General features: G+C 47.9%; 1 protein-coding gene across 1 annotated transcript in view; it reads right to left on the reverse strand.

Moving 5' to 3' along the window:
* Positions 1-666: 666 nt before the first annotated feature.
* Positions 667-13812, reverse strand: part of ACBD3 (acyl-CoA binding domain containing 3) — a 28155-nt gene continuing 15009 nt past the window's right edge. Inside the window, exons 4-8 of the mRNA XM_064164607.1 lie at positions 13357-13515; positions 10140-10314; positions 6650-6842; positions 5490-5774; positions 667-2848 (exon numbers count right to left, since the gene is read on the reverse strand). Coding sequence (XP_064020677.1) covers positions 2637-2848; positions 5490-5774; positions 6650-6842; positions 10140-10314; positions 13357-13515 — 1024 coding nt within the window. The 3' untranslated portion in view covers positions 667-2636. The remainder of the gene's footprint in view (positions 2849-5489; positions 5775-6649; positions 6843-10139; positions 10315-13356; positions 13516-13812) is intronic.

The following is a 13812-nucleotide window of genomic DNA, read 5'->3' on the forward strand; positions in this document are numbered from 1 at the left end:
CCTCCAGTACCTGAAGTGGACTATAGGAAAGCTGTGGAGGGACTTTTTAGAAGGGCTTGTAGTGATAGGAGGAGGGGGAATGGCTTTGAGCTGGAAGAGAGGAGATTTAGGCTGGTTATTAGGAAGAGGGTGGTGAGACACTGGAACAGGTTGTTCAGGGGAGCTGTGGAAGTCCCCTCCCTGGATGTCCTGAAGATGTCAACTGAGTAAAAGGTTACTTGCTGTAGTTTTAGGCTGCTGTTCATCATAGAATCAACCAGGTTGGAAGAGACCTCCAAGATCATCCAGGCCAACCTATCCCCCAGCCCTATCCAGTCAACTAGACCATGGCACCAAGTGCCTCAGCCAGGCTTTTCTTGAAGACCTCAAGGGACAGTGCCTCCACCACCTCCCTGGGCAGCCCATTCCTTAGCCTTCACACTGGTTCTAGGCCAGGCTGGACAAAGCCTTGACCAGTCTGGTCTGGTGGGAGATGTGTTGGCACTAGAGGCTCATTAAGGCCCCTTCCACTCAAAACCATTCTATGACTTGACTGCTACGCCCACAGCATCAGCAGGACAGTGAACTCTCAAAGAAGAGAGGGAAAGGGGCTGAGCTTCTCTTACCTACACACCAGCCACACACAGGAATGCCAAAGGTTCCACACTTAATAAAAAGCCAACAGCATTACAGATAAATGCATTTTAATCAGGATTAAATACTACCTCAGGGTACCTGGAAATCGCACTTGTACTTTACTAACCAACAGCCAGAGGCAATAGAAAAACCAGCCTGAAAACAGAAAACTTCTAACACCCAACACATGACAGTTAAGGGCTGCCATTTAAAGCCACAAAACACTGCTCCCAAGAACAGATATCATTATTAGAGGAGAGGAAAACAGAAAAGAAGTTGTAACATTTCTGTATGGACCCCCCCCCAAAAAAAAAAAACAACCAAAAGAAAGAAAGAAAGAAAGGAAAAACTAAACTGAAGACTGGAAGAAATATATTAGTGCCTGCCTTTTGGAAAGTGTGTGTGTGGGGGGGTTGTCTTTTGTTGTTTGGTTGGTTTTATTTTACATTAAATACAGCAAGGTACTCCCTAAAGTCATGGTTTCTATATACTGTATGTACACAAAAGCAGGACATTGTACAGTGGTTGTGGATAAAGCAGCACTAACTAGCTATAAGCTGGTATGGTGTTGCTGAACCAAACACAGGGTGACAAATTAAGCACTCTTAGGAGAAAAGCATCTCCATGGTTGGGATGAGAAAAGTAAAAGTATCATGTATGTACAAAACTCATCATCCAATCCCACCAAGTCAACCTCACCTGCCTCAGAACTGCACATGCTGCAGCTGATCAATGCAAGTCTTACTGCAGGACCTGATGGGAGAGACCCAAAGGAACCACATCTTTCGGTAACAAAAGTGCATTACCCATGCAGAGAGCACTTAGGCAAACATCTTACCCCTGGGGGGCAGGGCTCCACGGACAGCAGGTTCTTACTGCAGCCTCAAGTCGAGTAGCCACCTGCATTTCCCCCCCACCCCCACCCCATACAAAATATAAAATGCCCCAACCAAACCCTATGAAATTGAGATTAAAGCTATCTTGTTAAGTATGTGTCTGTGCACTCTGTCTTTCTGCAGCTAAGTTACAGACTCAAGCAGAAAGTTTGCACTGAAGTGCCACCAGCTCGGACTGAAATGGACTGGCAGTGATTTCCATCATTAGTGCAATGTTCACTCCTACACTTCCAAGTTCCTCAGGTGCACGATGTGCTTGTGCAGGTTTTACACACACAGGCAAAGCAGGACATCGTGCAGAAGACTGGCTTCAGGTTTTTAGACATCATTTTTAGTAAGCCTACCCCATCATAAACCCACCAAACTTAGAAACAGCTTGTGCCCTGGTTCAAAAGTCACAGGCCAGCCAAAAAACAGACCCTCTGTTTTGATTCTAGGGCTGGGCAGAGAGATTAAGGTTCTTCTTGTTACATTTAACTGTCACTCACTTGACATCCTCAAAAGAGCTTACTTGCTGTAGTTTCAGGATGCTGCTCATCCTTAGCCACTGCACTGGTGTAAGGGACTGAATGATTCTTCTTTGAAGAGGACAGAAGCCAGACAACTTGTTGCTAAACTGCATCGACTTGAAAGGTTCAAGTTTTAATGGTGTAAAAATCTGACATTCAGTTACAGCTCTGAGAAACTTGCTACACAGCAAACTGCATCCAAACCTACCAGTTACTGATGGGAGCTTTAAATTCACTGTTTAGGAGTTATTCAAAGCATCCAGAACCTGCAAGTATCAGATCACACACAGCCAGTGAGCCAGCAACTCCCTTTCCCTTTTTCAGGAGGTTTCAACAAATGCAACTGATGTGACCTTGGCACTGGAGCCAATGATTTCCATTGGTTAACTCTCAGTACCTGAAAAGGGTTAGGGAGATCCTGTGTTAAACCCAATGCAATATGCATTAGCATCAGGGAGCAGGAAGATCCCAGTGTCTACTTGTTAAAGTTCACACAAACCATACAGATACAGACAGGATAAAACACAGACTCAGAAGGATCCATTATGCTTGAAGAAAAAAAATCCAAAGAAAATGACATCTTCTGCACAGCCCAGCCTCAGACACAGCCATACCTTTATCTAGTATAATAAACTCTGTAGTAAACTGTTTTTGACCTCCATAGGGAGTAGGAGTTGTCAAATTTAAGAAGATAAACTCCTCTCCCTGGGTACTGGTGGCTGCCAGCGTACACTTCTTCGTGACAGTCTCGTCTGTACACAGGCACTATTTCATCTAGCTGAGGCTTGTTGGCATTCTTTTTGGCTTTTTCTTCACTGCTAGCATTTTCTGCAAGGGAAAAAGAAGTAAAACAGACAAAAAAAGGTGTCAGTTCACAGAGGTGGATGCTTTACAAGAGAAAAGACTGATATGAATCATAGAATCAACTAGGTTGGAAGAGACCTCCAAGATCATCCAGGCCAACCTAGCACCCAGCCCTAAACAATCAACCAGACCATGGCACTAAGTGCCTCAGCCAGGCTTTGCTTCAACACCTCCAGGCACGGTGACTCCACCACCTCCCTGGGCAGCCCATTCCAATGCCAATCACTCTCTCTGCCAACAACTTCCTAACAACATCCAGCTTATACTTTCCCCTGGCACAGCTTGAGACTGTGTCCCCTTGTTCTGTTGCTGGTTGCCTGGCAGAAGAGACCAACCCCACCTGGCTACAGCCTCCCTTCAGGGAGTTGTAGACAGCAATGAGCTCTGCCCTGAGCCTCCTCTTCTGCAGGCTGCACACCCCCAGCTCCCTCAGCCTCTCCTCATAGGGTTTGTGTTCCAGGCCCCTCACCAGCTTTGTTGCCCTTCTCTGGACACCTTCCAGCACCTCAACATCTCTCTTGAATTGAGGAGTCCAGAACTGGACACAGCACTCAAGGTGTGGCCTGAGCAGTGCTGAGTACAGGGGCAGAATAACCTCCCTTGTCCTGCTGGCCACACTGCTCCTGAGCCAGGCCAGGATGCCTGCAGCGGACAAGGCACTCTTTGTTAGCTCAGCAATCAGATGGCTCCCACCAAGGCTGTGGTTAAAGTATTCCCAAGCAGAAGGAAGAGTCAGCATGCGACAACTACCTGAGGGGTGGTTGTGGCCAGGAGGAGGTTGCTCTCTTCTCTCAGGTGGCCAGCACCAGAACAAGAGGACACAGCCTTAGGCTGTGCCAGGGGAAATTTAGGCTGGAGGTGAGGAGAAAGTTCTTCCCTGAGAGAGTCATTGGACACTGGAATGGGCTGCCCGGGGAGGTGGTGGAGTCGCCGTCCCTGGAGCTGTTCAAGGCAGGACTGGACGTGGCACTTGGTGCCATGGTCTGGCCTTGAGCTCTGTGGTAAAGGGTTGGACTTGATGATCTGTGAGGTCTCTTCCAACCCTGATGATACTGTGATGCTCACCTTGTGATGAATTTGTAGAACCATAGGCAGTCTGGGCTGGAAGGGACCTCCAAAGGTCATCTAGTCCAACCCCCTGTGCAGTCAGCAGGGACATGCTCCACTAGATTAGGTTGCTCAGAGCCCTGTTGAGCCTCATCTTGAACTGGATGAGGCACTTAGTGCCACGGTTTAGTTAGTTAGAAGGGTCAGGTGATAAGTGGGGCTCAATGATCCTAGAGGTCTTTTCCAGTCTGGTTAATTCGGTGATCTCCAGGGATAGGGCAGGCCTCAGCTACCTCTCTGGGTAACTTGTTCCAGTGTTCCACCACCCTCATGGTAAAGAACTTGTTCCTAATATCCAACCTAAATCTGCTCTTCTGTAGTTTGAAACCAATGCCCCTTGTCCTCTCACTGCAGACCTTTGTAACAGTGTCTCTCCAGTTCTACACTGCTCTGGGTCAGTTTGTAGAGAAGCCAAGCTCTAGTTTTCAGTAAGACATTGCCCTGCACTGACTGCTACTCATCTGACATACTATGACTGGTTACTTAGTTACTTGGGCACAGGTTTCAGGCTAGCTTACTGAATAGCTGAATTGGACAAGAGGGCACACTAAGGAGCAAGTAAAACTTAGGAAAAGGATTTCCTCACCCTTATCTCCAAGCACAAATATAGGCTAGACAAGGAGTGGCTCAAGAGCAGTTTGGAGGAGGATGACCTGGGGGTGTCAGCTGATGAAAAACTCAACATGAGCTGGCAATATGCACTGGCAGCTCAGAAGGCAACTGTGTGCTAGGCTGCCTCAAAAGAAGTGTGACCAGCAGGACAAGGGAGGCAATTCAATCTCCTCTGCTCTTCTGAGATCTCACCTGGAATATTGCATCCAGTTCTGAGACCCCTAACATAAGAAGGGCATCAAATGTTTGAGTCTGTCCAGAGGAAGGCCACAAAAATGATCATAGGGGTTGGAGTACTTCCCCTACAGAGACAGGCTGTGGCAGCTGGGGCTGTTCAGCTTGGAGAGGAGAAGACTCCAGGGAGACATTATAGCAGCCTTCTAGTACCTGAAATGAACCTTCAACATAGCTGGGGAGGAAGTCTTTGCAATGGCTTGTAGTGATAGGACAAAGGGGAATGGATTTAAGCTCAAGGAGGGGAGATTTAGACTGGATATTAGGAAGAAATTGTTTCCAGTGAGGGTGGTGAGAACAGCCTGCCCAGGAGGTTGTGGATGCCCCCTCCCTGGAGGTGTTCAAGGCCAGGCTGGATAAGGCCTTTAGGAACCTGGCCAACTGGAAGGTGTCCCTGCCCAGAGAGGGGGGTTTGAATTAGATGATCTTTAAGATGCCTTCCAACCCAAACCACTCTGAATCTATGAACTGCTTTGACCTATCTGTGACCAAAGGAGGTGACTGAAGTTACTTGCAGAACTGCACTTCCTATTCAAAGCTGAAGACAAGATTCCCCAGCTAAGTGGAAGCTGGAGGAACCAGGAGACTAGACAAGATCATCAGCTGTGTCTCCCTCCATGGCAAGCTCTGTGAGATAAGTAAGTATGTTTACCTTCTTCTTCATCCTCATCATCGCTGGATTCACTGACATGCACACTGACTGCAGTATTAGGGGAGTCTGTCCATTCAAAATACACCCCAAAACCAATGTCATAATTGTCTGTAGCAAACTCCCAGAAGAGGTAAGAGCCCTCTTCATGAGTTGGTACTCTAACTGTAACCACTTCTCCTCGGCCCACTGTGATCACTGAGTCTGCATCCTGACGGATTTTTTCCTTGAAGTCTTTTATCTGGGGTCGTGTCCACATTGATGGGGCAGCTATCACAGGAACAGCATCTGGAGAGAGGGGGGAAAAGCTCCAGTTAATCTTTGTTTCAGGACCACAGGGGGGTGTGTGTGTGTTAAACCTCCTGTCACAGCTGAAGCTTGCAGGAAATGCAGTGCGAGTTCAGAGGTAACACCGCGCACTGAATCCCACTGCCTTACCCAGGCACCAAGTTCAAACCAGCAGTGCTTACACAGGAGAGACTTGTAACTGTGACAAGTGACACAGCTCCATTACACAGAGCCCTGCCACCCCAAAGTGATGGAACCAGAGGTTGCACATTTGTCTAGAAATGGTCAAATAGTGACTGAAACAGCTGAACCCATCACTGTGCAGATGGGGACTGTGCTGGTGTTGGTTCCATACTGGGATCCAAGCAAGTCTTTTTGAGGACTACTGATTGTGGATGCAAGTACAGAGGTAACACCCAGAAACACAAGTGATGGGAGAGCTGCTGGGAGGCTACTTTCCCTGCTCCACTTCCACAGCTCCCTAGAAGCTGTCTGAGGAAGGTGGGAAATGGGAAGAGATAGCAGTCTGGACTGCACATAGGTCAGGGGTAAGTAGGGCTGAATTCAGAGAGAGTAAGGAGGAGCTGGCTTGATTTTCATCTGCAAGGCTAAGCCACCCAGTTTTGACCCAAGTTCAAACGAGGTTGAACATATTTCTGCACAGAACAGCTCTCTGCTCAAACTTGTGCTCCTCTCCTTCAAGAGTGGAAAGAGGTTCTGAATCCCATCTACTTTGCCCAAAGTGCTTCTGTTGTTTCCTGCTTCCTAGCTCTTGGATATGAACCCAAGCAAAGAGCCATAGCAAATGTGCTTAAGGCATCTGAATGCCAAGAAAAGCTTTAGCTATTCATTCCCAATTAAGGAAGCTGGCCTACCTTTTGGTCCATTCTCTAGAGCTTCCTCTAAAGCCTCTGGATCCAGCTCTTTCTCAGGGCTGTCTGCATGTGTACTGGCCTGCCCATTAATAGATGGTGTATCCCCTGGGCCAGGTGCATTCACCTTCGATGCATTAGTCAGAGGGGTCCCTGCTGCTGCCACCACTGCTTCCTGCTGCTTTTGTAAGGCTGCCTAAAATGACAAAAATTGAGTCAAGTGAAAACAAAAGCTGCCAAGATGTCTCCATCCTCCAGCAGAAAAGAGAAAGACACTTCAAAGGAAAATACACCTCCCTCTACACCCCACAAGGCTTCATATGAGAGGCTCAAAGCAGCACATATTAACCACTGAGTATGAAACCTATTCTGTAGCAGAAGCCACTTTGTTCTAGGCTGGTGCATACAACCTGAACAGAGAGATTCAACTGAATCAGAGCACAGACAATAAACTCTGGCACTTGACTACAGAAGTTCTGCATTTCAACAACTCTTTTCTTTCCCAAATTGAAAATGATTCCTCGTTTAGTAGTAGGCTGAGAGGGTTCTAGCCTGAACTCACCAAAGTCTAAAATGAGCTGGAAGTATTTAAGGCCTACTAAGTGCTTGCCAATTTGTGAGTTAACTTGCTCAGCAGGGTTCTCTATCAAATCCACCTGATAAAAGCAGCTATTCAATATAAAAGCAGGAAGCTTAAGAGATCCAAAGACTGCAAGTGGTCTGAGAGAAGAGTTACTAAAGCTCAGAGGTTCAGCTTTCAGAGCACAACCTGGGTACAATGAGGCTCTTTAGGCAGAATTTATCATGCTGTCCCTGTGTAAAGGATTAAATGCACCTAAAAATGAGATTATACAAAGTAAGCCCCATCCTTTTGGAGTTAAGCAGGATGGGTTACCCCTTTAGCTTCAAGGCTCACAGCCCTGCCCCTCGTTATCAGCACAGAGAGATTACCTAGGGGCCTTTGTTGGGACAGGGAGAAGGTATAACTGGTAGGACTGCTCTTTAAAGAAGAGCCTAATCAGCAGCACAGGACTTTGATGAACAAAAGGAGTATCCTGAGCATGAAGGCAAAATAGGCAAACATCGGGATTCAAAATGTGAGCAGATGTACAGGTGCTGCCCAGGTCTCCACTGTCTACCACAGCAGTTCTATGCACTCAGACAATGCAAAGCACTTCTAGAAGACACAACTTGACCACATGTCATGGTGTCACAAGCTGATCTGTAAGCAATCATCACTCAGTGATGCAAGGTTAGGGGTTGGAAGGGACCTCAAAACGTTATCTAGTCCAACCAGCATGCCAGAGCAGCATCACCTAGGACAGGCTATGAGGACAGGCTGAGGGAGCTGGGGTTTTTCAGCCTAGAGAAGACTCCTGGAGGGGACCTTATAGCTGCCTTCCAATACCTGAAGGGATCCTACAGGAGGGCTGGAGAAGGACTTTTCCTAAGAGTATCTAGCAACAGGACAAGGGGGAATGGTTTTAAGCTGAGGGAGAGTAGGTTTAGACTGGATCTTAGGAAGAAGTTCTTCAGTACGAGGGTGGTGAGACGCTGGAACAGGCTGCCCAGGGAGGCTGTGGCTGCCTCCTCCCTGGGAGTGCTCAAGGCCAGGTTAGATGAGGCCTTGAACATCCAAGTCTATCTGAAAGGTGTCCCTGCCCACGGTGGTGAGGCTGGAGGAGATGATCTCTGTGGTCTCTTCCAACCTAAGCCATTTTATGATCTAATCAACACCCTCAGCACATTCCTCCCACGCAGTCTCAAGCTCCAGTCTCAGACGGAAACCACTGCCCCTTGTCCTGTTGCTACAGCCCCTGACAGAAAAGGTCCTTCTGGTCCTTCTCTTTCTTCTAAGATCCCCTCTTCCTTCTTCCTTTAGGTCTTGGGAGGCAGCTGTTGAGAAGGCTCCAGGGAGACCTCTCTCCAGTCTGAATAACCCCAACTCCCTCAGCCTTTCTTCACAGGTAGGTGCTCCAGCCCTCTGACCATTTCTGGTGGCTCTCCTCTGGAACAACAGGTGCCTGTTTTTCTTGTACTTAAGAGCCCAAAGCTGCACACAATACACCAGGTAGGGTCTGATGAGAATGCAGCAGAGAATCACCTCCCTCCCTACACTTTCTGGCAGCCAGGATAAGTTGGCTTTCTGAGCTGCAAGAGCTCACTGCCAGCTCATACCTAGTTTTTCATTCACCAGTGCCCCCAAGCCCATCTCCACAAGGCTGCTCTCCATCCAATCATCCCTCAGTGTGTACTGATACTGAGGACTGCCCCAACCCAAGTGCAGGCCTTATTGTATTTCATAAGGCTCACATGGCTTCCCTCCTTGGACAGGTTTTTGCTGAGGACATCAACTGCATCAAAATGCAAATGACCTATCAGGGAATTAGTTTCTGAATTGATTTGATTAGACTCCAGAAGAAAATGTTTCCCCATGAGAACAGACAGTGGAATCATCTCCCAAGGGAAGCAGTGGATTCCCCTAGGTTGGGAAGTTTGAAGACTCAGCTTGACAGGGTGCTGGGTCACCTCATTGCAACTACAGTATTACCTAGCAAGGCTGGACCAGACAATCCTTGGGGTTCCTTCCAATCTGGCATTCTGTGATCACATTTAAGTCTTCAGCTTAAGAGCAGTAGATCTCAGGCTGACAGCTACAGGCCATTTAAGATTCAGGTCCTTTCCAGAGAGGTCAGAAGTCTTTACTTTCACTTCACCTTTACTAAGTGAAGTCTGACTTATGTCTAAAAGCTACAGATGGACATCCTCGAGCTTTAAAATAGCTTGAGATGTGAATACAGTGCATCTGTACAGCACCATACAGATGCAAGATTCCCCTAAACAAGCAGCTTTCCAAGCCCAGGCACAAAAAAAAACCCACCTTGCAAAAAAGTAATGTACCACTGCCACCTGTTGCTACCAGAGACATGAAAGCCTGTCCTCCCACCCAAATCATGAGTTGCAGGCAAGCAACTTAACTACATGCTGATGCAAAGGGAGGAAGAAGTCTGTAGTGCTCAAGTTGACAGGGAGGAGCAATCTTAAACCCAACAGTGATGTGACAATGCTGCATGCACATTCACCTGGAAATACACAGCTGATCCAAACCTGCTGCTCTGCACCCATCTGCAGGTGTGACACCAACGTGGAGAGCCACCTGAGCAGCTTTGCTTGTGCTCAGATGCACTGCTATGTGCCTCCACTGAATTACACATGCAACAGATGCTACAGCAGAGCACGTTTGGTCCCCAAGAATGATATCAAACCAAGTCATTAGTAATGGCTGCTTAGAATGTTCTTAATTAACAGCTGCTTCAGAAAACTGCTTGGAGATTAAACAAAGAGGCTTTGGTGGTTGAATGTAAAGTAGCATTAGTCACCAGGACGCTCTCTTTGTAGCAACTATCTTTTCAAGGAGATAAAAGAGCAAGTTATTATCTCCCAGAGACAGCCTGGGACCCAAAATCTAAGTTTCTCAGCTGGTTGGCCATACCTGTTGCTGTGCAAGCTGGACTTGATACAACTGCTGCATGTACTGTTGGTAGTGCTGCTCCTGGAGCTGCCGAATGAGGATCTGCTGCTGTTCGTAGTTGCCCGGATACTGCTGGGCTGCATACTGCTGGAACTGGATGGCAGTCTGAGAGTTCAGTGCTGCCATGATCTGCTGCCTAGAGTGGCAGGAGGAGAGAGCATGAAGATTACAAGCAGCTGAGGGTATTGAGGAAAAGTCCCTGCCTTTAAGTGGCCTCAAAGTTAACTCAATGCCTGCAAAACCCAATTAAAACAAGCCTATGTAAGAGAACCCAGCAGGTAACATGGATGTGGATCTTGCCTAAATCACACATTATGCTGAGAATATGAAAGGCAGCAACAATTTCAACCCCATGGTTCAAAAGATCAAATGTTAAACGAGTTTTAAAGAACCCCAAGCCACCAAAATCCAAGAGCTTTCACACAAATCTCAATCTCTAGTCTGATCAAGAGGCAGTGCTATAAAAATGACTACCTTCCTCAAAAGATCAAGAGGGAAACACCACAGATCTGTTTCCTCTGGGCAAAGAGAAAACCCAAGCCCAAACATGCTGAAAACATCCTTCTAATAAATAGTGAGAAGAGCCTGCTGTGCTTTCTGGTACATCTAGAAGAATACAGCCCATGACATGCCCCAGGACAGCAGGCAAACGAATATGAAAAGCACAGCTGATTGTGGCCAATTTCCAGAACACACACAAAAATATGCTCTCAAGTGCCTCAAATAGCTTCAAATGCTGAAACTTCAGGAGAAGCATGGGTTACACACCCAGAGAGCTCAGCTTTTCTGCTCTCTTCAAAGGGCTAACTATATAGTAAAAGTAACAGCTTTACTGTTAGGGTTTATCTCCTGTGTTATGTCTGCTGGTGAGCAGCTACTGATGCTTCAGAGCAAGGAAAGTTAGAAACAGAGAATCATGGAATCAGTCAGGGTTGGAAGGGACCACAAGGAGCAGACAGTTCCAACCCCCCTGCCATGCCCAGGGACACCCTACCCTAGAGCAGGCTGCACACAGCCCCATCCAGCCTGGCCTTAAACACCTCCAGCCATGGGGCCTCAACCACCTCCTTGGGCAGCCCATTTCAGGCTCTCACCACTCTCCTGCTCAACAACTTCCTCCTCACCTCCAGCCTCAACCTACCCATCTCCAGCTTTGCTCCATTCCCCCCAGTTCTGTCACTCCCTGACAGCCTGAAAAGTCCTTCCCCGGCTTTTTTGTAGCCCCCTTCAGATCCTGGAAGGCCACAAGAAGGTCACCTGGGAGCCTCCTCTGCTCCAGCCTGCACGGCCCCAACTCTCAGTCTGTGCTCACAGCAGAGCTGCTGCAGCCCTCTGAGCATCCCAGTGGCCCTTCTCTGGACACACTCCAGCATCTCCACATCCCTCTTGTCATGGGGGCTCCAGAGCTGGATGCAGTACTCCAGGTGGGGTCTCAGCAGAGCGAAGTAGAAGGGGACAATCACCTCCCTGGTCCTGCTGGCCACACTTCTCCTGATGCAGCCCAGGCTCTGCTCGGCTTTCTGGGCTGCAAGTGCACACTGCTGGCTCCTGTTGAGCTTCTTGTCCAGCATAAGCCCCAAGTCCCTCTCCTCAGGGCTGCTCTCCAGCCACTCACTGCCCAGCCTGCATTTGTGCTTGGCATTGCCCCGACACAGCTGCAGGAGCTTGCTCTTAGTCTTGTTGAACCTCATGAGCTTGGCTTGTGCCCACCTCTGCAGCCTGTCCAGCTCCCTCTGGATGGATCCCTGCCCTCCAGCCTGGCTGCTGCACCACACAGCTTGGTGTGGTCAGCAAACCTGCTGAGGCTGCACTCAATGCTTCTGTCCATGGCACCCACAAAGATGTTGAACAAGACTGGTCCCAGGACTGATCCCTGAAGGACTCCACTTGTCCCTGGCCTCCACCTGGCCATGGACCCCTTGACAGCCACTCTTGGGTGTGGCCATCAAGCCAGTTATCACACAAAGAGAGGACTTACTATTTCCTTCCCACTCTTCTTCTTTCCCCAGAATTTATACTGTAAAAGCTGCAGTGTTAGACTGGTTTAGTATCCTAAAGGGCCAGATTTACTGCCTGCATGTACCTACCCACTCTCCCTTTCTGTCTAAACTGCCTCTGAAACCTGCTGCAACCACTTAAAACACAACTGTTACTCCTGTAAAAAACAATAACCACTTCATTTCTATGCATGCCACACTTCCTGCTACTCAGCACTGCCCAACGTTTGTTACTGTTGTGCTCTCTGTTAATTTCTGTCTGCATTTTATAGCCCCCTGGATTATTGCTCTCTCAAAGCCACTCCACAGCAAGCACAGGATCAGAAAAGACACTTTTATTATGGAAAAGAGTTGCTGACTGATGTGGAATAGCTTTGATGGTTTACTATTCTCTGTGTGTCTAAAGCTAGACTGATGATTGACTACTCTCTGAAACATTCTGTGTCCAAAGCCAGATCCATGTTTTTTGCTGGATGTGGTGGGAAAAGTGAAATATAACCAGAGCTGCATATTCTCAGCAGACAATTTAATTCAAGCTGCAAACAAAGGGTAAGTGCATTTGAAGGTGAATTCTCTATTCCTTTTAGAAAGGTGAGGATCCAGTGGACAAATGAAATCTGCAGACACCTCTCCTCCAAGAAAGGCAGCACCCTTAAGGTAGTGGTGGTAAGATTATCAAGCTAGAACATTCCATCCATGCATTCAAACCACCCTCACTTATCCTTCTCACCAGGATCTGCCTTCTGTAAAGGATAGAAACTTCCCATTTCAAACAACACCTCCAGCTAGACACTTTGCCCAGCTGAGTGCAGCATTAACCATTTCAAAAGCAGAGCCACGAGTTTTCATGATGTGCAGCACCTGAAGCCCCAGACTCCTTTAAACAAGGCTGCTCTGGCACTTTGACCTGAGAAGGTTGCAGCACCTGAACCCCCAGACTCCTTTAAACCAGGCTTCTCTGGCACTTTGACCTGAGAAGGTTGCACACAGGAACACATTTGGATAATTACTCTCTGCAAACTGCATCCCTCTTAAGCAAGGATGCAGAAGTCACTGCCGGGCTCAAGTGCTTTGAGCTGCAGGGATTTAACTCCAGCGCAACCACTTAGGCAGTTAGATACAATGATCTCAAGTGCAAGGCAGTTGTCTCCTTTGAAGTGGTGCTGGTTTCTGCTACTCACTTCTGCTGTTCCATCCGAAGTCGTTCCTCCTCTATCCTCCTCCTCTCCTCCTCTTCCCTCCTGAGTCTTTCCTCCTCTTCTCTCCTGCGCTTTTCTTCCTCTCTCTGTAGGCGCTCGCGCTCCTCCTCTTCACGCCGCCTTCGTTCCTCCTCTTCTCTTCTGCAACATCCACTCCATTAGCTATTGCAGCACTCCTACAACCCTACAGTGAGTTATTGCCATCGTGCTGTGACCTGCCTTTTGCCTGCCCCATAAAGCTTTTGGCTTGGCATCTCCTCTTCCACTTAAAGTGTCCTGAAGCATCACAGAACCATAGAACTGTTGACGTTGGAAGAGAGCTTTTGAGGTAAGTCCAAGTGCTCACCATCCCACCACTGCTGCTAAGCCACTACACTAAACCACATCCCTCAGCACCACATCCATGCATCTTTTAAATACCTCCAGGGATGGTGACTT

This window comes from Pogoniulus pusillus, chromosome 25, assembly GCF_015220805.1.
Source record: "Pogoniulus pusillus isolate bPogPus1 chromosome 25, bPogPus1.pri, whole genome shotgun sequence".
NCBI lineage: Eukaryota > Metazoa > Chordata > Aves > Piciformes > Lybiidae > Pogoniulus > Pogoniulus pusillus.